This window comes from Anomaloglossus baeobatrachus, chromosome 4 (assembly GCF_048569485.1).
Source record: "Anomaloglossus baeobatrachus isolate aAnoBae1 chromosome 4, aAnoBae1.hap1, whole genome shotgun sequence".
NCBI classification, from domain to species: domain Eukaryota; kingdom Metazoa; phylum Chordata; class Amphibia; order Anura; family Aromobatidae; genus Anomaloglossus; species Anomaloglossus baeobatrachus.
In genome coordinates, this window is record NC_134356.1 from 589,906,274 (window position 1) to 589,931,460 (window position 25,187).

At 45.3% G+C, this 25,187-nt stretch overlaps 1 protein-coding gene across 3 annotated transcripts in view; it reads right to left on the bottom strand.

Moving 5' to 3' along the window:
• The window catches only part of SLC4A5 (solute carrier family 4 member 5), a 274,330-nt gene that overhangs the window by 74,296 nt on the left and 174,847 nt on the right, over nt 1-25,187 (bottom strand). For 2 of the 3 annotated variants that reach the window (XM_075346133.1, XM_075346131.1), the window contains exons 14-16: nt 18,962-19,095; nt 9,739-10,010; nt 7,311-7,372 (exon numbers count right to left, since the gene is read on the bottom strand). In XM_075346133.1, coding sequence (XP_075202248.1) covers nt 7,311-7,372; nt 9,739-10,010; nt 18,962-19,095 — 468 coding nt within the window. The remainder of the gene's footprint in view (nt 1-7,310; nt 7,373-9,738; nt 10,011-18,961; nt 19,096-25,187) is intronic. The other variant, XM_075346132.1, reaches the window with a different exon arrangement.

A 25,187-nucleotide genomic window follows, 5' to 3' on the forward strand; every position in this document is an offset into this window, starting at 1 on the left:
CCAATGGTGTTGCTTGTTAGGCTGTGACCTTTTCCTTGGCACTTTCTTTACCGGTTGGCCCCTGTAGTGTAAAACTAGTCGGGTCCCGCTCACCCATATGGATAACGGAGTGAGCTTGCTCTCAGGGTTCACGCTTGGGATTTTCTGGACTGTGTATTTGGAAAGTCCTATACCCCTCGTTGTGCTAGTACCCCGATTTTGGAGCGGGTGGAGAACGAATCATGAAGTCTTCGCCCTCGTCGGGTAAATTACCAGGAAGCTTGAAGCTACTTCCATGCCTAGGGTCTACGTACCCTGCCGTTCCCTGGCCCCTGCCCGGAGATGGCTCAAGGCCGCCGGCTGCCCTGCTCGGCAGTTCCGTGCCCTTTGACACGATCCCCTGCGACCGGGGTTCCAGCTCCTACCAGGCCCAGACAAACGTCTGCCACCTAGTAACTGAGGAGCCCAGCTCCTAGCCTCCTCCAACTAACTTGTCACCTCTCCTCTTGAGAGTCACCACTTGACTGACTACTCTTGACACTCCTGACCCTCCCTAACCAACCCCCCAAAGGGGGCAGCCCTATTCCCTTCAGGCTACCCATTGGTGTGACTGGTGGGTGTGGTGCAGAGTGTTTCTAGGATTTTTGATTGGCTTGATCTTAGCAACACCAAAGGCCAGGGACCCGTAACCAAGGAGGAGATGGACACCATGCAGAAGGGCAGATTGCACAATATCCTGTGATGACCTGATAGGCCAGGGCGTCACATTAGCAAGAAAATGCATGTGTCTGGGAAGCAAGAAGTGCCCTGCTAATGAGGAGGAAGAGGTCTATCACCTAAATAAAAAAGATGTTGAATGGAATTGCAGAGTCTGCCTCTCTTTTAATGGGATTGAAACCTGACTCAGAAGTAAATGGTACTACCCCTCCGAGAGGCGGCATCCTCCTACCACCCCTACAGACATTTCCCCTTTTTCATGGAGTGGACCGGTTGGGGGTAGCATGACTACTACAACCCCCATCCTTAACAGAGCCTCCGCTGGTTCCTTCATTCTCCTCATGTGGCGCCACTGAGGCTTCAGTCGCCACAGGGTACTACATCTCTTTTAAGATGTAGTACTCATCCTGGGTAAGGAGAGGTTTATCGCTGGTGATTCTCACATTCAGAATCACACACAGTCAGGTGCCTTCCCACTGTGAGGATGGCCTGGGGTAGATAGGGGGGTGGCCATCACGAAGCATGGGACTTTCCTGGTCACTGGGACAGCCACCTGGGGGATGGGCAGCACTTGAGGAAAAGGGAAGGAGCATCTTCACATATAGTCAGTTAGCGCCGGGCACAGTTTTGAGTAAGACGCACTTGGGGACCTTGGTCCACTTGCTTGTACCTCACACTTCTGGGAGCGCCATAGGGCCTGTGGCTTGAAGCATACAGCTCAGCCTGGGTTCTCTACAGCTACACTGGATTTCAGGGTCTGCGGTGAGTGCCGGAAACATCCGCTCCATATTCCATATACACCGGGATTGGAGGGACCCTGATCAGAAAGGACTCACAGTGGGAACACCGGCAAAGACCTCAAATTGCTTGGGATCAGCTGTGGCCCATCACAGCGGTGGCCAGTGCTTCGGAAACAGCAACCGGGTTACTTAAAGAACTGTAAGTAAAACACCTGGAACCTGCAGAGACTGTGTCCATATGTCATTCCCGGCGTTGCCCCCCGCGCCTCCTGTAGGGAGCAGAAACACCTCGGCTGCTACTACCATCCGCCCCGGAGGACAGTGAGAGCAGCGGTGGCTAATTCCCTGGCCGCATACCGCAGGTGGCGTCATGAAATCATGAAATCAACCTCCACGATCAACCTTATACCCCCTCTCCCTCCATGTACACCTCGGGGGTCACAAAACCAGGCAAGGCCACCCGTGACATCCCCTGACCCTCACCGGCCTGGTGACAAGTAATTTTCACCCGACCCCTGGGGTGTTACACACACACATGCTTTGGAGCAGGCTGTCTATCAAAATACCAGGGGACTGATAACAGCTCTTTCATTGTATAGTACAGTGACTAATAACTGCTCCTTGTACCACCCCAATGACTGGAAGTGAGCAGCTACAGGGAGAAAATAAGTTTACTTTCTCTGCTCTTTTAAGAACGAGGCCAAGCAGAATTCTAATGCTATTTACCAACAGATTCATCCTGTGCTTGCAGGTAAATAGGAAAATGTTTGGACATGACAGGCTCCCTTGAAACCCTTAGATTTTTCAAATGGCCCCCCTTTACTCTGAAGGCAACTTCTTAGAATTCTCTCAAGCAGCTTCATCAGGCAGTCAGCTGCAATGGTTTTCAAAGAACAATGTCTCACGAACAGTTGATTTGTGGATTCATTGACCTGCAGAACGCATTTGCGACCATCAGGCATGTTTTGCAGAGGCAGTATTAGTATATATACTAACTATCAATATAGTGTTGATCCCTATTTCACAACTGTTCTAAGTCAGAATATAGCAAGAATCATTTAACTAATAGAGAGAAATGATGGTCTATCATTACAGTAAGACATGAAGGTCAGTTAATGCAGAAAATTGCTTGAACCTTAAAGGTATCCTTAGTGCATTCATGATAACTATTATTCACTATGATAAAACTGGCTATCAGGAGGACCTACACAGGAAAGGAAGGTGAATAATTACCTCTGCTGTAAAGGATAAGTTCGTTAGAGTTACTGGTCTCAGAAACCACAAAATGACAACCCATCAGATAATAGCCCAGATAAATGATGCACAGACTTCAAGTAGCAGACACATCTCAACATCAGCTATCCAGAAGAGAGTGCGTGAAGCAGGCCTTTATGGTTGGATTGCTGCAATAAGGCCACTAGGCACTGCAACCAAGAAGAGACTTGTTTATGTAAGGCAACACAAGGACTGGACATTAGATCAAAATCTGTACTGGGTTCTGAGGAGTTAAAATTTGATATTTTTGGGATCAATCACCACATCTTTGTGAGATGCAGAAAATGAGACTGGATGGTTTCTTCATGTTTGGTGCCCACAATGAAGCATGGAGGGGGAGGTGTGATGGTGTGTTGGTGCTTTGTTGGTGACACTGTTGGTGATTTATTCTTCAGTAAATGCACAATTACCCAGCATGGCTATACAGCACTTTGCAGCGACATGCCATCCTATCTGGATTGCACTTAGTGAGACCATCATTTGTGTTGCAACAGGACAATGATCCAAAACAAACCTCCAGGCAATGTACGGACTATGAAATGAAGATGGAGAGGGATGGAGGATGCATCCGATGACATGGCCTCCACAATCACCTGACCTCAACCTAATTGAGATGTTTGAGGATTAGTTGGATACAGAGTGAAGGCAAAGCAGCCAACAAGTGCTCAGCACCTCTAGGAACTCCTTCAAGAATGTTGGAAACCCATTCTAGGTGATGACCTGATAAAGCTGCTTAGGAGGATACAAAAAGGATGCACAGCTGTCAGAGTAAAAAGGGAGTAATTTGAGGAATTCAAGGTTTAACACATATTTTCATTTGTTGTACACATATTTCTTTACTTCATGGTTCTATGTTTACCTTTGTGCATTTGCTTCCTCCAGTCTGAATCTAGAATGTGCTCATTATAGTAAGAACAAGAAAAACAATGGAATGAAGTGTGCTCAGACTTTTGACCCATGTGTTCTCTTAAAAAGCAGACGTCTTCCAATAATTTGGCACGATCTACAACTATTTCATATTTTTTTTCTCTTTTCCAAACTGTCAAGGTAGGTGTATTATATGTTTTGCAAACATATAATAAATTTGGCACACGTACACTGTGTACTTTTTCACATTTTTCTTTTTAAATCTTCTCCACTATATCCTTTATTATAGTTCCCGTCACAACTCTTGACATGTCTGCACTAGTATATACTTGTCCTCGCCATTCAATAAGAAATCTGGAGTGTCTATGTTTTGGAGCTCTGCATTGTTCGATTCCTCTGTTAGTCCTCCTGAAAATGTGTGAATATATTGCCACAAAGGCGTTACTATTCCCCTTGTTCATAGGGCATATCACTTCACAGCCATTAGTGATTAGATATAGTATAGGTTCACACATATATAAACATTTATCCTCAGTTGACCTATGTAATCTTAGAGGGGAATACACCAACTGAATAATTCATCAAAAACTCCACAGGATAAACCCAGAGGAGAAACAATGTGCACTAACACCCTAATAATAATAATAAAACACAATTTTATAGGAAAATTACATTAAAAAAAGATTCAAAGGATAAAATGGCAAGAGGCCCAATGGGTCAAATACCGACTAATTCACAATTCAATTATTTGCCTAAAAAAACAATGAGAAAATTACAGTACAGCGGGTAAGTTTAATAAATACATCTGTATATAACCGTTTTTCAGAATTGGGAATTTTTTATATTCATAGCACAAATGTGGTGTTTTTTTCTATACCATAATCAATTAAACCTCCCCAAAACAGCTTTAATAAGTACAGAAAAATAGTAAGCAACAGTAAAAGCCATTAGAGAAGGTGGTATCAAACAATAAAAATGACTAACAGTAACCCTTGTTATAATTGCTCTACAAATTTGTGGGTAATTGACTTTAGTATAAAAGAGTAGTAAGGCCTTAGTGTATTAGCAACCTATAGTAGGTAGTAATGATTTACTAGCTAAATACTACCATGGTGCATGACATGTATAGTTAAAAATGAAAGGTAAGGTAGGATGTTAACACACCTGAAAAATCACTGCAGTATGGCCATGTGCCCTGACGCACGTTTCACCCTGCTTCCTCAGGGGGTGTGTATGTGTATCTTACACATGCCCCATGAGGAAGTAGGGTAAAATGCTAGTTGGACCACAGGGCTACACTTCAGTGATTGTCTTTTCAGGTCTGTTGCATCCTACCTTACCTTTCATTACACAGGTCTGCAAGGGTAAAATTGCTTGAAACGTAAGAGGTAAGTATTTATATACTTTTAATCACTGAACTCTGTAAAAATATCCAAAAAATTCAATCATGTACAGTTTTTTTCACAAACAATGACCCCATAGGCTTCCAAAAGAATAGAATTCCATAGGTTCCAAAAGGAATTCCTTATATACTTTTCTCTAGATGACACTCTAGTGTATTTCAGTGATGGTTTAGGGTTGATGGAAAAATGTAACATTGAGCATAATGTGAGCAAGTGGAGACTATTGATTCATCCAAAAATGTCTAAATGCTGCTACTGCATAGTGACAGCAAGTATGCTTCAATGCCTGTAGGGCATCTGTGCACTTGAAGGAAAGCTATGAGAGTCTATACTTTATTTTAAATAAACGTAACTACGAGGATCAAGGATAGTCACTATATGGTGATCTGGAAGCTCTCTCTTTGCTCCTTGGGCAGCAAACAGGATACACTAAGCATCCATGCTTTTTGTGTGAATGGGACAGCCAGGAAAAGACTCATCACTGGAAAAAAAAAAGTTGGCCAACAAGAACATCTTTGCAACCTGGACTCCAGAACATAGTTGCAGAAAGTTTAGTTGATCCCACTAAAGGTCTCCTGCCACCACTTCACATTAAGCTTGGACTGATAAAACAGTTTGTAAAAGCTCTACTAAAATGAAAGACTTTTACGTACCATTGTACCAAGTTTCAGGGACTGCGTGAAGAAAACTGAAGGACGGCATTTTTGTGTGTACTGATATCCTGAAACTCAAGAAAGACGATGTGTTTGAAACAAAAATGAAAGCTGTTGAGAAAAGAGCTTAGGATTCTTTTAAAGAAGTCGAGAACAAAATTCTAGGTAACAACATAAATCCAAAGTATACCATCGTGGAGAACATGATGAAATGTTTCAAACCTTGGGTTGTCGGATGAATGTGAAGTTACATTTTTTACATCCCCATTTGGACTATTATCCTGGAAACCTTGGTGTTGTTAACCAAGAGCGAGGAGAAAGATTTCATCAGGATATCAAGGACATAGAACAACGATATCAAAGTAAAATGATAACATGGTTGGGGACAACTGCTGGATGCTTCACAGAGAAGATCTACAGGCCTTCTATAAAAGAAAAGGTGGCCATAGTAGCATTTAGCTAGCAATTCACTACTACGTAAGCCAGCTTTACACACTACAATATATCTTACGATGTGTCGGCGGGGTCACGTCGTAAGTGATGCACACCCGGCATTGTAAGGTACATTGTAGTGTGTGACAGGTACGTGCAATTGCGATTGAACAAAAATCCGTTCATCGCATACATGTCGTTCATTCCTCATGAATTGAACGTGCGATTATGCAATGTTCCCGAGGCAGCACACATCGCAGTGTGTGACACCCTGGGAACATTGAACAGATCTTACCTGCGTCCCGCGGCACCAGCCGCCAATGCGGAAGGAAAGAGGTGGGCGGGATGTTTACGTCCCGCTCATCTCCGCCCCTCCGCTTCTATTGGCCGGCTGCCGCGTGACGTCGATGTGACGCCGAACGTCCCTCCCACTCCAGGAAGTACACGTTCGCCGCCCACAGCGAGGTCGTATGGACGGGTAAGTACGTGTGACGGGGATTAATTGTTTGTGCGGCACGTTCAACAAATTGAACGTGCCACACATACAATGGGGGCGTTGCAAATCGCATACGATATCGTATGCGAAATTGCAACGTGTAAAGCAGGCTTTACTATAGAGTGCAAATACCCTAAGGCTTTACTACTACCTTATATACTATATTGAATTGCCCATCATTTTGTAGGGCGAACATAATAAGGGTTACTGTTAGTCATTTTTATTGTTTGATGCCTCCTTCTGTAATGGCTTTTACCATTGTTTATTATTTTTCTGTACTTATTAAACCTGATTTTGGGGTGATTTAATTGTTTGTGGTATAGAAAAAAAACCCCACTGGATTTGTGCTATAAATACAAAATATTCCTATAAATTTTAAAAAAAAAACCCTATACAGACTTATTTATTATACTTACCAGCAGTACTGTAATTTTCTCATTGCTTTTTAGATAAATAATTGTATTGTGAATACGTTGGTGTTGAACCCCTTGGGGCAATGGCTATGTTATCTGTTAAGTCTTTTTTTCCTATAATTATCCAATAAAATTATGTTTTTTTATTATTATTATTATTATTATTATTATTATTATTATTATTACTATTATTATTATTTCATCAGGGTCTTAGTGAATATTGTTTCTCTTCAGGGTTTATTCTGTGGAATTTTTGATGATATACATATTATACATGTAATATACATTTAGGGTATAATCTGTATTATTATTCAGATATTCTGTACTTTACTTACCAAAGAAATGTTAGTGTTGTTTGGTGCAAATAGAGCTGAAGCATTAAATAAAGTCGTGTTCACTACAAGACAAAGATTTCTGATTTTTAGCTTACATGTATATATACAAAAACATCAAAAAAGAAAAAAACATTTTACAAGGAACTCAAAGGTTGTCACACCCTTATTCATTAGTGAAAACACAGAGTTGATATTATGATGGTATTTTGCTCCGGGGGACCTGACATGTGCATTCATTACATACATAGGTCAGATTAAAATAACAAAGTGTAATACTTCAGTTCACCTGTGGGGGTGCTGTAGGGACATACTGTAGAACACTTATTGCTAGACTCATTCATTGATTAAATCCGATCTCAGCAGGGACACAGAGCTAGATTATCCGGTCACCATAGTAGAGGACTAGACGTTACTTCTAAATACCAAAATGTAATTTAAAATAAAGGAGCACGTGTCGTTCTCTTACTGATGGGGGTTACAAATATAAAGCAATTTATTAAACCCAAACCTACATGTGTAATTGAGCAGAACCCCCCTAAAGTCAGCAAAGTCAAAGAAAATAGAAAAATAGGATTACTATGATTATAAAAAAAATCAAAAGGTAAAAATCTTATACTTACAGGAATGAAGAGCATCCAGGGCAAAGAGTGCAGAGAATAAGGAGAGATGTGGCAGATATCAGTTACAATGGATAAAAACCGTAGAAAGAAGCCAGTGCCAACTCCTGGGACCTTCCACAAATGAGCCCACAAGGAAAGCCCACACATGGCCAAAGTTTTACTAAAACTGTTTCCTTCACAGGAATGTCCCAGCAAAATTGGGATTGTTGGCAAATATTCTTTTACTTTCATGCAGACAACTTACAGCACTTTTATAATCTAACCAGACATCTGCATAAAGACATGCAAAATATAAAGAGGGAGAATTTCTCTCTACGAAGATCTGGATTATGTCCGGATGAAGAGAGGATCCTACTGTTTATGGCTGTCTATAATCTATATATGTCAGAGTAAACTTTGGAATGTAAAACTTTACCCCCCAAAATAGCAACTTTACTCCAATAAATCCATCATTCTTAAAGGAAACCTGTCATGAGCTTTGTCCCCTATAAACTGCGGCCACCACCAGTGAGCTCTTACATACAGCATTCTAGAATACTGTATATAAGAGCCTAGGCCGCTCTGTATACCATGAAGAACAGCTTTTATTATACTCACCTGTGGGTGGTCCGATCGGCGTCCCTGGTCTCGGTCCGGCGCCTCCTGTGTTCTTGCAATCGTTGTCCCTTTCCCCTGTTCTGCGTGGATGACGCATCCTACATCACCCACACAGTGTCCTCCATTACGCTTCTGTGCAGTTTTCACTGCCCTGCTGTGGGCAGAGCAGAGAGCTGTAATGCCCAGGCACAGGAAAGGTAAAAGAATGCCTGCGCATGCGCACTACAATGCTTTGATCTGCCCTCAGCTAGGCAGAGAAAAGTGTGTGTGCAGGAGCGCGAAGGAGGACTCTGTGTGGATGACGTAGGATGCGTCATCCACAAGAAGCAGGGAAGGAAGACCTCGATGTAAAGAAGAGAGGAGGTGCCAGACCGAGACTAGCGATACCCATCAGACTGGACCACCGCATAGGTGAGTATAATAAAATGTCCATTTTATGTTATACAGAACGGACAAGGCACTTATATGCAGTATTCTAGAATGCTATATATAAGGGCTCACTGGTGGTGGTTGCAGCTTAAGGCCCCGTTACACGCAACGACGTATCTAACGATATATCGCCGGGGTCACGGATTCCGTGACGCACATCCGGCATCGTTAGCGACATCATTGCATGTGACAGCAAGGAGCGACTGTTAACGATGGAAAATACTCACCAAATCGTCCATCGTTGACACGTTGTTCCTTTTCAAAAAAATCATTGTTTGTTGAGCTCGTAGGTTGTTCGTCGTTCCCGAGGCAGCACACATCGCTACGTGTGACACATCGGGAATGACAAACTACAGCTTACCTGCGGCTGCCGGCAATGCGGAAGGAAGGATGTGGGCGGGATGTTACATCCTGCTCATCTCCGCCCCTCCGCTTCTATTGGGCGGCCGCTTAGTGACGTCGCTGTGACGCCGCACAAACCGCCCCCTTAAAAAAAGGCGGTTCGCCGGACACAGCGACGTTGCTAGGCCGGTAAGTATGTGTGACGGCTCCTAAAGATGTTGTGCGCCACGGGCAGCGATTTGCCCGTGACGCACAACCGACGGGGGCGGGTGCTTTCACCAGCGATATCGCTAGTGATATCGCTGCGTGTAACACACCTTTATAGGGGACAAATCTGGTGACAGGTTCCCTTTAATTCTGAAACGTTTATTCAAAGTAGCTGCTTCAACCCGATAACAGATTCTCTCATTTATGACCATCAGTTTAATGTGTCCACTGACCTGGGTCAGGTGCCACACATTCACATCTGTATGTCGTAACGTAGTCAGGCTTGAAATCAGAATTGATGGGGTAATATTTAAAGGCTCCGATCATTTTCTTGACAGCATCATAAATGAAGATGAAGCTGATGAGGGTGGAAAAGCCTTCCTCTGTGAAACGCGTGATGTACTTAATGATGAAGCTGGCATCGGTGGCCACCAGGATAAGGCACTGTAGAGCTGAATGGAGGCCAATCCACAGGCGGAATTCCATGTAGTCAATTTCATTACCTCTGCAATTAAATAAAGCTATGGATTAAAAAATTAGTAAAGAAAAGTGACAGTAACACTACTATATAGTGGAGTAATATCCTGGGCCCATTGCAAATTTTGGTAGAGGGTAATTATTTGTAGTACTGGTCTCCTCCAACTTTGCACAAAGGCAGCTTTTACTGGTCCAGGTGTGACTGCATCCCCCATAGTTTTGTCTTGCTACTAAACATACTATATTGAGTTTCAACTTGATCAATCTTAAAAGGGTAGTCTAGTACTTTATATTGACAGACTATCCTTAGGATAGGTCATCAATATCACACCAATATGATTCAACACTCACCACCTCTGATTATCTCAGGGGTGTTGGAGGCTGAAAGGGAACCATTGCAGAGTGGAACTACACATCTCTGTCAACTGTACAGTAGTCACAGAACTGCCCTTATTAAGGCCTCTGCCACACATCCGTGCCTCCGGCACGTGTTTGTCATTTTTTACACGTACCGGCGGCACGGAGACACTTTAACCAATGCTACCCTATGGTAGCAGGCACACACACGTAAAACCACACGGAACGTGTGTCCGTGTGCGTTTGTACGTGTGTGCGATTTTCAAAGCGCTGACATGTCAGTGTTTTCTCCGGCAGCACGGGTGTTACACGGCCCGCACCCGTACCACACGGGTGTAGTGTGGATGCGGTCCCGTGTGACACGCGCCGGAGTAAACACACATGTCAGGGAAAAAAATAAAAAACATTAACTCACCTTCTCCAGCCCTCCTGTCTCTGCCGCTGCTGCCTCTTGCTGCCGACCGCCGCTCATTAATCTCATAGAATATTCACTTCACTGCCTGGCAGCAGCAGCAGCGGGGAGACGGGAGGGCTGGAGCCCGAGGATCAGCACCACGGACAGCAGCGCGGACAGCAGGGAGGACCAGGTGAGTATAATAATTACTGATTGTACGTGTGCTATCGCGGATAGCACACGTAGAACACACGTGTCACGCACGTACCAGAGACACGTACTTACCTGCACGCAACACGCAGGGAAAATACGTGTCTCTCGGCACGTGCGTGAAATTCACGTGAGTGTGGCAGAGGCCTTAAAGGGGGTTTCCAGCCAACAAAGCTAATTTTAATCAATACATCTTGGAATAATAAGAAGTTCCACAATTGGATGTGTTTAAAAAAAAAAATTCCTGTACTGAGATAATCTTATATATATATATATATATATATATATATATATTATATACAGTTAGGTCCAGAAATATTTGGACAGTGACACAAGTTTTGTTATTTTAGCTGTTTACAAAAACATGTTCAGAAATACAATTATATATATAATATGGGCTGAAAGTGCACACTCCCAGCTGCAATATGAGAGTTTTCACATCCAAATCGGAGAAAGGGTTTAGGAATCATAGCTCTGTAATGCATAGCCTCCTCTTTTTCAAGGGACCAAAAGTAATTGGACAAGGGACTCTAAGGGCTGCAATTAACTCTGAAGGCGTCTCCCTCGTTAACCTGTAATCAATGAAGTAGTTAAAAGGTCTGGGGTTGATTACAGGTGTGTGGTTTTGCATTTGGAAGCTGTTGCTGTGACCAGACAACATGCGGTCTAAGGAACTCTCAATTGAGGTGAAGCAGAACATCCTGAGGCTGAAAAAAAAGAAAAAATCCATCAGAGAGATAGCAGACATGCTTGGAGTAGCAAAATCAACAGTCGGGTACATTCTGAGAAAAAAGGAACTGACTGGTGAGCTTGGGAACTCAAAAAGGGCTGGGCGTCCACGGATGACAACAGTGGTGGATGATCACCGCATACTTTCTTTGGTGAAGAAGAACCCGTTCACAACATCAACTGAAGTCCAGAACACTCTCAGTGAAGTAGGTGTATCTGTCTCTAAGTCAACAGTAAAGAGAAGACTCCATGAAAGTAAATACAAAGGGTTCACATCTAGATGCAAACCATTCATCAATTCCAAAAATAGACAGGCCAGAGTTAAATTTGCTGAAAAACACCTCATGAAGCCAGCTCAGTTCTGGAAAAGTATTCTATGGACAGATGAGACCAAGATCAACCTGTACCAGAATGATGGGAAGAAAAAAGTTTGGAGAAGAAAGGGAACGGCACATGATCCAAGGCACACCACATCCTCTGTAAAACATGGTGGAGGCAACGTGATGGCATGGGCATGCATGTCTTTCAATGGCACTGGGTCGCTTGTGTTTATTGATGACATAACAGCAGACAAGAGTAGCCGGATGAATTCTGAAGTGTACCGGGATATACTTTCAGCCCAGATTCAGCCAAATGTCGCAAAGTTGATTGGACGGCGCTTCATAGTACAGATGGACAATGACCCTAAGCATACAGCCAAAGCTACCCAGGAGTTCATGAGTGCAAAAAAGTGGAACATTCTGCAATGGCCAAGTCAATCACCAGATCTTAACCCAATTGAGCATGCATTTCACTTGCTGAAATCCAGACTTAAGACGGAAAGACCACAAACAAGCAAGACCTGAAGGCTGCGGCTGTAAAGGCCTGGCAAAGCATTAAGAGGGAGGAAACCCAGCGTTTGGTGATGTCTATGGGTTCCAGACTTAAGGCAGTGATTGCCTCCAAAGGATTCGCAACAAAATATTGAAAATAAAAATTTTTTTTTTGGGTTTGGTTTATTTGTCCAATTACTTTTGACCTCCTAAAATGTGGAGTGTTTGTAAAGAAATGTGTACAATTCCTACAATTTCTATCAGATATTTTTGTGCAAACCTTCAAATTAAACGTTACAATCTGCACTTGAATTCTGTTGTAGAGGTTTCATTTCAAATCCAATGTGGTGGCATGCAGAGCCCAACTCGCGAAAATTGTGTCACTGTCCAAATATTTCTGGACCTAACTGTATATATATATATATATATATATATACAGGGTGGGCCATTTCTATGGATACACCTCCTAAATAAAATGGGAATGGTTGGTGATATCAAATTCCTGTTTGTGGCTCATTAGTATATGGGAAGGGGGAAACTTTTCAAGATGGGTGGTGACCATGGCGGCCTTTTTGAAGTCGTCAATTTTAGATCAAACTTTATTTTTCTAATAGGAAGAGGTTCATGTAACACTTCAAACTTATTGAGAATGTCACAAGAAAAACAATGGTGTGCCTGGTTTAAGGTAACTTTAGTTTAGTCATTAGTCATTAGTTATTTACAAATTTATGACCACTTTTAAATTTTTTCAAAGTGCTGCCCATTGTGTTGGATTGTTAATGCAACCCTCTTCTCCCACTCTTGACACACTGATAGCAACACCACAAAATAAATAATACAGTAGCATAAAACAATACAGCCCCTTCTATGTACTGTATAAAGGCCGTGTCTGACCATACAGAGACATGGTCTGTTCATACCACATCTCATGGGCCGGTGAGGAGCAAAAATATATAGAGACATTACATCAAGAGATTGTACATGTTTCTTCCTTTGAGATTAACCATTTTTAAAAAACAGGCAGGGAAATGTTTTACCTCACAAAAAGAATCAGCTATGATACTGTGCTGTAATGTCTGTATACTCTTTTACTTCCTCCCCTGCCCAGGAGCTGTGGTATGATCAGACCATGTCCCTCAGACACGGCCATTACACAGTGCACAGCAGGGGCCCATGCATACGATTATCTCAGCACAGGAACATTGTTTTTAACCAATACCCCAACCACTACATGAGGAGAGCTGGACTGGGCTATAGAAGGTTATCAGCTCAACAGCAGGACCACTATCTGCTCCTTTGTGTGCAGAGGAATAGAAGGAGCACTACAATATGATCTTCAGCTGGCTTCTGATGTTTGTGCTTCTAAGCAAACTGTCAGAAATAGAAATCATGAAGGTGGGATGAGGGCCTGATATCCTGTAGTGGGACCGATGCTCACAGCTCAGTACCATGTATTATTATTATTATTTATTTATAGAGCACCATTGATTCCATGGTGCTGTACATGAGAAGGGGTTATATACAGAATACATACACAAGTAACAATAGACAGACTAGTGTCGCGGGCGGAGGAGGGGACGCCGCGCTCTCACACTGCTCAGGTCCGGCTGCCGCTGCGGCTGCTGCGGCCTGCCGCTGCTCGGTGGCTCGAGAGATGGGCCGGATCCCGGGGACTCGAGCGGCGCTCCTCGCCCGTGAGTGAAAAGGGGAGTTGGTGTTTTGGAATAGTTTATTGTCCGTGACGCCACCCACGGTTGTGGTGATTTGTTAACACCACCGCTGCTCTGTATGGGAAGCCCGGGAGTGATGGTATGGAGCAGCCAGTTGTTGATGTGCCCTCCGTGGGTAGGGGTTGTGGTGCTCCCGGGGCCCGGTGATGGGATTGGGATGGTGGACAGGCGGGGATGGGGCCTGTGGAGGTGCAGGGGAGCAGGGGCAGCGCTGTGCCGCACGGCACGGAGGTACTCACTCAGCCAGTAAACACGACACAGTTCTTGGTAAACAAACGGCTGGTTGGACGGGTCCCTCGAACGGTTACGGTGCTGCGGTTCCCTGCAGTTAGCGGTGACGGTCTCTTCCCTGCACCTATGAAAAGTCTCTTGGTAGCGATGGGTTCCCACCGGTTACCCACTCCTCGGCTTCAAGCTGGGCCGAAGGAGCTCTACTCTTGCCCGCAGGCGCTGGCCCTGGGAAACTGGTGCCTTGGCGGTGGCGGTGTCTCCCCTTATCGGTCGGACTGTTGCCTTCAATCGGGACTTGGTTGTTAGGAGACAGACGTCCCCTTCACTGACGGATTTGGCAAATTATGGCGACTCCTAGCCTTGCCGGGATCTGAAAGGCCCCTGCCCTGGTGCTGACTGTTCTTCGTATACTGCTCCGGTACCGCCGGGTCACCACCCGTCCGCGGTCCTTCCAGCAACCTCCGAGCAGTCCCCCTGCAGACTATCACCGCCGTCTGCTGACCTTGCTGTCACAGTCCGGGGCACACACCCGGACCAACTTCAGGCTTTACTACTCTCACTTTTCTGTCACTTCAGCTTTTCTCCTTAGCTCCACTACTACTTCACTTCCTTCTACTTTCACTTCCTTAACTGTTCTCTGTTTCTCACTCAAGCTCTGCCTGAGGTCAACTGCCTGGTTCTTCCCGCCTCCAGGGCTGTGAACTCCTCGGTGGGCGGAGCCAACCGCCTGGCCCACCCCCTGGTGTGGACATCAGCCCCTGGAGGAAGGCAACAAGGATTTTGGGTTAGCTTGGTGTACCTGCAGGGAATGTGGGGTGCGTGTGGTGTTGTGACCTGTGACCCCTGGCTTGCCCAGGGCGTCACATTCCCCCTTAGCAAAACGCAGACCGTCCTCGGGCTGCCCGTCCAACACTGGTTTTATTTTCCTTTTTGTTTTTCTGAAAAAGATATGAAAAAAAACGGTAACATATATACAAGTTATGACATCATCCCACATCGGGAGGCACATTTCTTAAACGGTTTCAAACGGTGTACGGTTACGGTTTCCGCTCTCTCCCACCCAAGCAACCTGGCCCTGATGCTGCCCCTAAAACCCAGGCAGCACCCCTTGACCCCAGTCCAGCACAAGTCACCCGAGCGGGATCTGCCCTTCCCCTCCAGAGGGTAGCCACCGGTTCCTGTGGTGGCTGGGCCCCAGCCTGCTCTGCTGTGGGCCCTCCCTCCAACCTGCCTCTCCGGAGGCGGCAATTGCGGAAACGGTAACGGTAACATAACTTATTTACATGCCACTAACGTTTGTGGTTGCCCTGCAAGTTCACTGGCTTGTCCATGAGCAGTTCCTCATGCAAACACTTTTCAAACGGTCCCCACGGGGACAACGGTGCCGGCAACGGCCGGTTTCAATCACATGTGAATCAGGTGAACTTCACGGTTTCATTTTACTTATCATCTTTCATTTTCAAACACAAACACTGGTGGTCCCAACGGGGACGGTGCAACGGTGCTCCGCTGCCATTACTCATACTCTTCGGCATCACCTGAGGGAGGGGGCGCGGCGCTCACACGGGACTCCTGGCTGCCCCTTAGCTTAGCGTCCAGCGCGAACCACCCCCTCTCCCCACAGTGCCGGGTGTACTGCACGATGTCGCCCGGCATCAGGTTACGACCGGGATGCTCCTCAGGCAGGTGGGCATTCACATCCCGCCGGGCTATAAACACTTCGGCCTCCAGGCCCGGTTCGTATATAAACCCATAGCCCCGGCGGACATCAAACCGCCTCACCTGCCCGTCGTACAGCGGGCCCCAGACACGGAACGTTGCCTGACGGAGACTCTCTTTTTCCCAGATTGCACGAGCCACCAGCTCCGCTTTCTTCCTCTCCCTCTCACCGATCTCCGGGCCCAACGGTACCGGCTCCCTGTCCCAGTACGGCGCTGCTGCGAGCTCCGGCGCACGGGTCGGGCCCCGCAAGACCTGTTTGACATTGCCCACTGCTGGTACTCTGGGTGACAGGTCCCGCGGTGACGTGGCGTTAGACGCTGCCTTGCATCGGCAACCCGGCGCAACCTCAGCCGAGGTGTGGGGGATGGGCACAGGGGCTTTCCGCAGTTGGGCCTTCGGCACGGAGCGGGTCATCGGCTCCGGCTCGGGGACTTTCTCGGAAGACGCCTCCGGTTCGGTTTTCGGAGCCTTCCAGGGCAACACCTCCGGTCGACTACGGGCTCCGGCTACAGGTCGGCCCGCCTGGGCGGGCATGCTGGGTATCGCTACCGGTTGCGGTGGTAGCGGGCTTAATGGCGGGGTCACGGCTTCCGAGACGGGTGGCGAGGGAGGCAGCGGGGGGAGAGGGATTGGACCGGGTCCCGCAGCCGCGATGACCGGCCCTTCAAGGGCATCGGGGCGTGGGTCACTCACCCTCCCTTCCTCCGCTTCCTCCTCGCGTCTCCGCACGGTCGCTATGACGTCCGCCATGTCGGTCTCCCAGGAGAGTGATGGTATGGAGCAGCCAGTTGTTGATGTGCCCTCCGTGGGTAGGGGTTGTGGTGCTCCCAGGGCCCGGTGATGGGATTGGGATAGTGGACAGGCGGGGATGGGGCCTGTGGAGGTGCAGGGGCGCAGGGGCAGTGCTGTGCCGCATGGCACGGAGGTACTCACTCAGCCAGTAAACACGACACAGTTCTTGGTAAACAAACGGCTGGTTGGACGGGTCCCTCAAACGGTTACGGTGCTGCGGTTCCCTGCAGTTAGCGGTGACGGTCTCTTCCCTGCACCTATGAAAAGTCTCTTGGTAGCGATGGGTTCCCACCGGTTACCCACTCCTCGGCTTCAAGCTGGGCCGAAGGAGCTCTACTCTTGCCCGCAGGCGCTGGCCCTGGGAAACTGGTGCCTTGGCGGTGGCGGTGTCTCCCCTTATCGGTCGGACTGTTGCCTTCAATCGGGACTTGGTTGTTAGGAGACAGACGTCCCCTTCACTGACGGATTTGGCAAATTATGGCGACTCCTAGCCTTGCCGGGATCCGAAAGGCCCCTGCCCTGGTGCTGACTGTTCTTCGTATACTGCTCCGGTACCGCCGGGTCACCACCCGTCCGCGGTCCTTCCAGCAACCTCCGAGCAGTCCCCCTTCAGACTATCACCGCCGTCTGCTGACCTTGCTGTCACAGTCCGGGGAACACACCCGGACCAACTTCAGGCTTTACTACTCTCACTTTTCTGTCACTTCAGCTTTTCTCCTTAGCTCCACTACTACTTCACTTCCTTCTACTTTCACTTCCTTAACTGTTCTCTGTTCCTCACTCAAGCTCTGCCTGAGCTCAACTGCCTGGTTCTTCCCGCCTCCAGGGCTGTGAACTCCTCGGTGGGCGGAGCCAACCGCCTGGCCCACCCCCTGGTGTGGACATCAGCCCCTGGAGGAAGGCAACAAGGATTTTGGGTTAGCTTCGTGTACCTGCAGGGAATGTGGGGTGCGTGTGGTGTTGTGACCTGTGACCCCTGGCTTGCCCAGGGCGTCACACTAGTACAGAGGGAAGAGGGCCCTGCCCTTGCGGGCTTACATTCTATAGGATTTTGGGAGAAGACAGTAGGTGGGGTGTAGGTTGGGCGGCGGCTCCGCTTGGTGGTTGGACGGAGGCTCTGCACGGTGGTCGGGCGGCGGCTCCGCACGATTGATTTACAATTTACAATTGCCAGAGAACATCAGAATTGACGGGACTACCTTTTTTAGTGTGGTAAATGGGTGGGGGGGGTGTGATTTCAACTTTTATTCTTTTTATTTTTTAAAACGTTTTTTCTTCTTTGAACTGTATTCAATTGTCCCCTTTGGGGAATTAAAACTATAGTGGTCTGATAACTTGTTCTATATACAGTAGTACCACAGCATTGCTGTATATAGAAGAAATCACAGTCTCCTATGAGAGCTGGAAATAGGCTGGTTTTCACCGGAGTCTTGTAATGACAGACCCAGGGGTCATCAGATGACCCTTGGCTGTCATGTGAAAACATTAGGTTCCTGCGATCGTGTTCCGGGTGCACCAATGAGGAGCCAGAAGAGTTTGCTACCTTGTCAGTGCTCATTAAATGTTATTGCCAGAGATTGACAACGGCATTTATCAGGTTAACGCTCCGCAGGTGGCTGTTAAAGGCAGATGAAGGCTGAACGATTCAGCCTTCATCTGAGGGAAAGATGCGGGTTCGTTGTGCGAGCCCGCTTCAAAGGCATGGAGATGACGTATGATGTGTATAGCACGCCATTCGTCGTTAAGGGGTTAGGATATAAAATTATGCTTACATGGATTAAACTGTATCTGTCACCAAATTTCACAATACAAAATTCATATATGTATATTAAACAGATTTACAAGAACTCATGAGGCTGGTGTACTAGCGTTGAAAAGTAATGGCAGAATTACTATATACCGGTAATCCTTTATCAAAATTTAAACTTAATCTCTGGAGCACTAATGATTTATGGACATTGCTGGCACATGGCAGCATCAGCACTATCGTGGTCATACATACTTGCTAAAATCAAACAGGAGCTTTTCAAATATGAGAATGGGTCCGGTGCTGCTTAAGATGATGAGCGGTTGTCCAGCGAAGAGACAAAACACCGAGCCGGTCATTGCTGTGCCAAGGAAACTCTCCATCACACCCTGAGAGGAGAAAACACATTCCATCAAAGTTTGCATTTTTTACTACCAACATTACAGGGATTGGTTTAGAAACAACATTTTTTAAATACTGTCTTTGAAAGCAGAGTTGCTAAAGGAGGAGTCACATGTTTAGGAGCAACAAAGTCAAAGGGTTGTCCTATAAAGATAAGTTATCATCTATACAGTCGGGCATACTAACCGCTGATCCATTCTAAGAAGAATAAAATGCAACGATCGGTCAATGGATGCGGGTGCCAGACCCCCACTGATCTGTAAGTTATCATATATATGATTGATAGAGGATAACTTATCTTCACTGGACAACCCCTTTGAGAGTCACCATCTCTCTTTCCATGAAGGACCTGTCCCATTGATTTCAATGTGACCATAAAAGAGAAATGGATACAGGAACTTCTCTTCATGTTATCACCCCCTCTCCAATCAAGGTGGATATGTGCTCCATAATTGACACATGTGAGAAGGCTTTGTTGACCAAAATAGTAAGACTGAGAAATAATGCATGAGTCTCATGATAAATCATCTCCTGCACCTGCTCAACGCTGTGAACATTTACTGCATCTATATTGCAATTTTTGGTCTCGTCATTTCTAGTTATTATGTGAAGGTATCTAAACACTGAAGCAAATTGATTGAATTTGAGTTAAATTTTACGAAACAATTGTGATTTGATTTACACCAATCCACCCCAAAATGTCTGATGCCTTTTTATGTATTTGCAGAAGATTGTATTAGTCACAGAAGGCTGATAAAACCACAACAGATGACCGTGCAGTCTTCCCCACACTGCCTTTCAGCAATCACATGGTATAGCACAGCCAATTAGTAGGGACAATCATAGTGTGACGCCCTGGCAAAACCAGGTAGTCAAACATTAGACCCCCGCATAACACCATCCCTCACCTAGGTCGCATACAGCCGACCTGAAACCTAGTCACCCCCCTCAGGGCAAGACAGGCACACCAGTGGGCGGGACCAGGCGGTTAGGGAACACCCACCTAGGGGTCTACACAGCCCGGGGCGGGAAAATAAGCAGTCGAGTCTAGTCTAGTCTGTAGTTCAAGTTGAGAGGAGTGTGGGTGTGCTAGGTGTAGCTCCAGCAGAGGAGAAGTTCCAGTTGATTGGTGCCAGGGTCGGAGCCCTGGTACCTTGGCTAGGTGGCAGACGGTGGTCTCCGTCAGCAGGAGACGAGAAGACGGCTCAGCAGATCCGAGGAGGACCGGAGCAAGGTGGGAGCCCGCTGGTACCAACACCGGAGACCCGACCGGAAACCGTGCACAGAGGGGGTACTGGAACCCTGAAGCCAGGACCGGAACCAACAGCCTAGCTAATCAACCGATTGAGGGCAGGATTACAGGTCCTATCCCAACCAAAGTCCCAAAAGCAGACAACCACCCACAGATAGGGATAGGGCAACCGCAAGGGCCCATAGATCACATGGGTCAGCGTCAGCGGGCACGGCTTCTCAGGCACACAGAAAGCCGGGAGCGGGCTCCCGTGTTCCATACCGGGAAGTCCAAACACACAACCACAACCAGTGCAGAGGAAGAGACAGCAACCACCAGCCCAGGTGGGGAAGTAGATTACAACCGGCCGCGGCGGCCGGCCACCAGCACCTTTGGGTTACCAAAAGACTTGTGTGATTAATTTACTTGTGAGTAACCAAACATCCCCTGCTATCTCCGGGCGCGCAGGCCCCTGCCATCACCATACCCTGCACAGAGACACTGGGCCCCGGGGCAACCATCCTTACCCACGGAGGGGTTAACATCCGCATGCCATTACATCTCTCCCAGTGTCCCACAACAGCAGCGGTGGTGTCCCACTTCACCACACACCGTGGGTTGCGAACCGAATACGGTCAAGGCCGTACAACTACTTCCCCCCTTTTCATTCGGTGTGTCTGCGTGACCCCCGGGTCCGGAGGATCCCTCGAGCCACGCAGTGGGTCCAGATCCGAGCAGTGCCGGCTGCTGGCACAAGGGCGGCACAATAGCCTTTATAAAAGCCAAGGCAGAGAATGCAGTAACCATTTTAAGGTGAATGTGGAGTGAACTTAGTGAGATGACTTCAGTGCAATAGAAAGAAAAAAAGCCTTAAACATTACACAAATACTCCAGATAGTAATATGTTGTATAACCACAGACTGAGCTGAAATTAGTAGCCTGGGAACAATACAAAGCTTGACTTGATAGAGGTAGAGCAATAGGAGAGGCGCCAGTAGCCAGACTCAGTGGGATTGAACAATGATATGGTGTATCTGGCATCTGTCCTACTGCATTTGAATTACAAATAAACATTGTTTTTTTCATTGTGAATGCATTAGAGAGCAAAAGTAAGGCATCACAATATTATTACAGAAAAAACCTAAATCAATAAATCAGTGTCAGACGCTGTGCTTGCTTATCAAAAGGGACTGTACTGAGTTTTTGCATTTCTTGTGCAATCGTTATTGTGAAAGAGAAACATTTGTTTGTTAAAAATACAAAAAAAAGAAAATATCTCAAAATCCAAACCTTTAACTGTGATTGTCAATCTCACAAAGTGTGTGTGTTGCAAGACAATATACAGTACAGACCAAACGTTTGGACACACCTTCTCATTCAAAGAGTTTTCTTTATTTTCATGACTCTGAAAATTGTAGATTCACATTGAAGGCATGAAAACTATGAATTAACACATGTGCAATGAAATACTTAACAAAAAAGTGTGAAACAACTGAAAATATGTCTTATAATCTAGGTTCTTCAAAGTACACACCTTTTGCTTTGATTATTGCTTGGCATTCTCTTGATGAGGTTCAAGAAGTAGTCACCGGAAATGGTCTTCCAATAGTCTTGAAGGAGTTCCCAGAGATGCTTAGCACTTGTTGGCTCTTTTGCCTTCACTCTGCGCTCCAGCTCACCCCAAACCATCTCGATTGGGTTCAGGTCTGCTGACTGTGGAGGCCAGGTCATCTGGCGTAGCACCCTATCACTCTCCTTCTTAGTCAAATAGCCCTTAAACAGCCTGGAGGTGTGTTTGGGGTCATTGTCCTGTTGAAAAATAAATGATGGTCCAACTAAATGCAAACCGGATAGAATAGCATGCCGCTGCAAGATGCTATGGTAGTCATGCTGGTTCAGTATGCCTTCAATTTTGAATAAATCCCCAACAGTGTCACCAGCAAAGCACCCCCACACCATCACACCTTCTCCTCCATGGTTCACGGTGGAAACCAGGCATGTAGAGTCCATCCGTTCACCTTTTCTGCGTTGCACAAACACACGGTGGTTGGATCCAAAGATCTCAAATTTGGACTCATCAGACCAAAGCACAGATTTCCACTGGTCTAATGTCCATTCCTTGTGTTCTTTAGCCCAAACAAGTCTCTTCTGCTTGTTGCCTGTCCTTAGCAGTGGTTTTCCAGCAATTATTTTACCATGAAGGCCTGCTGCACAAAGTCTCCTCTTAACAGTTGTTCTAGAGATGTGTCTGCTGCTAGAACTCTGTGTGGCATTGATGTGGTCTCTAATCTGAGCTGCTGTTAACCTGCGATTTCTAAGGCTGGTGACTCGGATAAACTTATCCTCCACAGCAGAGGTGACTTTTGGTCTTCCTTTCCTGGGGCGGTCCTCATGTGAGCCAGTTTCTGTGTAGCATTTCATGGTTTTTGCCACTGCACTTGGGGACACTTTCAAAGTTTTCCCAATTTTTCGGACTGACTGACCTTCATTTCTTAAAGTAATGATGGCCACTCGTTTTTCTTTACTTAGCTGCTTTTTTCTTGCCATTATACAAATTCTAACAGTCTATTCAGTAGGACTATCAGCTGTGTATCCACCAGACTTCTGCACAACACAACTGTTGGTCCCAACCCCATTTATAAGGCAAGAAATCCCACTTATTAAACCTGACAGGGAACACCTGTGAAGTGATAACCATTTCCGGTGACTACCTTTTGAAGCTCATCAAGAGAATGCCAAGAGTGTGCAAAGCAGTAATCAAAGCAAAAGGTGGCTACTTTGAAGAACCTAGAATATAAGACATATTTTCAGTTGCTTCACACTTTTTTGATAAGTATATCATTCCACATAAGTTAATTCATAACATCCACACTAATTCGAACCTCCCACTCCCGGATCCAAGACTTCTTCCAAGCTGCACCAACCCTCTGAAACGCTCTACCCCAAGAAGTTAGGACAAATCACAACTTACTCAGCTTCAGACACACCCTAAAAACGCATCTTTTTAGGGCGGCCTATCACACTCCCTAATCAGATTCGATTCACATAGTCCCTCTACAACTTCTCACAACATAACTCCACATCAAACTCCATGGCACCCAAATGCATCTCAAGGCTCTGGCCAACTGGTCCAGGAAACCATTATCTATCCCCCATTTCCGTGAGATGGCTGGATTGTCATTGTAAATAAGCACTTGTACCTTACACCCCCATATCTCATTGTAAATTGTAAGCTCTCACGAGCAGGGTTGTCTTTTTTTTTTCCCTTTAAATATTGTATTTTCTATAACTGTTACTTGTTTGTATATGTTCCTCCTGAATTGTAAAGCGCTGCGGAATATGTTGGCGCTATAGAAATAAAGATTATTATTATTATTATTATTATTATTCTTCATAGTTTTGATGCCTTCAATGTGAATCTACAATTTTCAGAGTCATGAAAATAAAGAAAACTCTTTGAATGAGAAGGTGTGTCCAAACGTTTGGTCTGTACTGTATATTTTTTGCATACCTATTTTATCAGTGAAATTTTACATCTGAGACATGCCACACAAATACTGCATCCTGTTACAAGTGCTGTCTTTTTGGTCATGTATCTATCTAGTATTTTTTATTTTTTCATTTTTGGGATGTGGGTTGAATTTTGTTGAAAAAATAAAACAAATAGTAGACATTGTACTGTGCATATCTATTTTTGTTCACTTGTTTTACTAGTCCAATATGACAACCATAAATGCTACACTTATACTGTGGCCTGCTGCTAAATTTTGCTTTCTGAACATGTATCTTTCTATCTAGCATGTCTTATTATGTCCCCTTTTCGTAAATGGATGAATAGCTGAGATTTTAAACATTGTCAAAAGCTAATTACAATTTTGGACAAAATATGTGGCAACAGAAAAAGTGCCATTGGCAACAGGTGGAGTAGTTTGAAACAAAAACATATGACTGCTAAGAATGGGGTCATCACTAGCAGCAGCAGCAGCAGCACCACTACTGGTACCAGACATCCGTTGGTACTAACAAACACAGGCCAAAACTGATCTCTTTTGCATCTGACAAGTGTATTAGTGAGATTACGTAGAGGGCATTCTTGAATATAGGACATATCGTTTGTGACAGCAAGATGATGTTACCTCTGACAGCAACACCATCAGTTTACATAAATGTCCTTTATGCAATGGTCTGACTGATCAAAAATGACTAACTGGGATAATTTTTAGACCTTTTTTAAATAAAAAAAAGAGTGTGACATTAAATAGACTGTTGGTCCGTATCTATGATGGGGTCACTTTGATATTACTGAGACTGTGTTCATGTTAAAGAGATTGAAAGAAGTTAGATAGTTGGATACAGTTCTATGAGATAACAAAGTGTTATACATATCTTTTCAGAACCTTCGATTTGCAGATAATAGATTCATTGGGAATTTTATTTTTCTGAAAAATTAGCCAAACCTGACGAATTTGAAATTTTAATCATTCAATCATCTCTAGTAGACATAAGTAAAATGGCATTAGTAGCTCGGCACTACCTGGGAATGGATATTTAGGAGGTACCTCTCAGACTCTGCTTGGGTAAAATTTTTTGCCACAAACAATATTTACTTTTTATGCATTCATAACAAAAGACAATGATTTAATGCAAGCCTTAAAAAAAGGTTCTTGGTAACCGAACCATTTGTATCACACCACACTGTGGGCCAATAAAAGTCTTTATTTTCCGCAATCGTTGGAGTGCTGCCTCCCTCATTTTATATATTATATATATATATATATATATATATATATATATATATATATATATATATATATATACACATAAATATATATATCTACAGTATATATA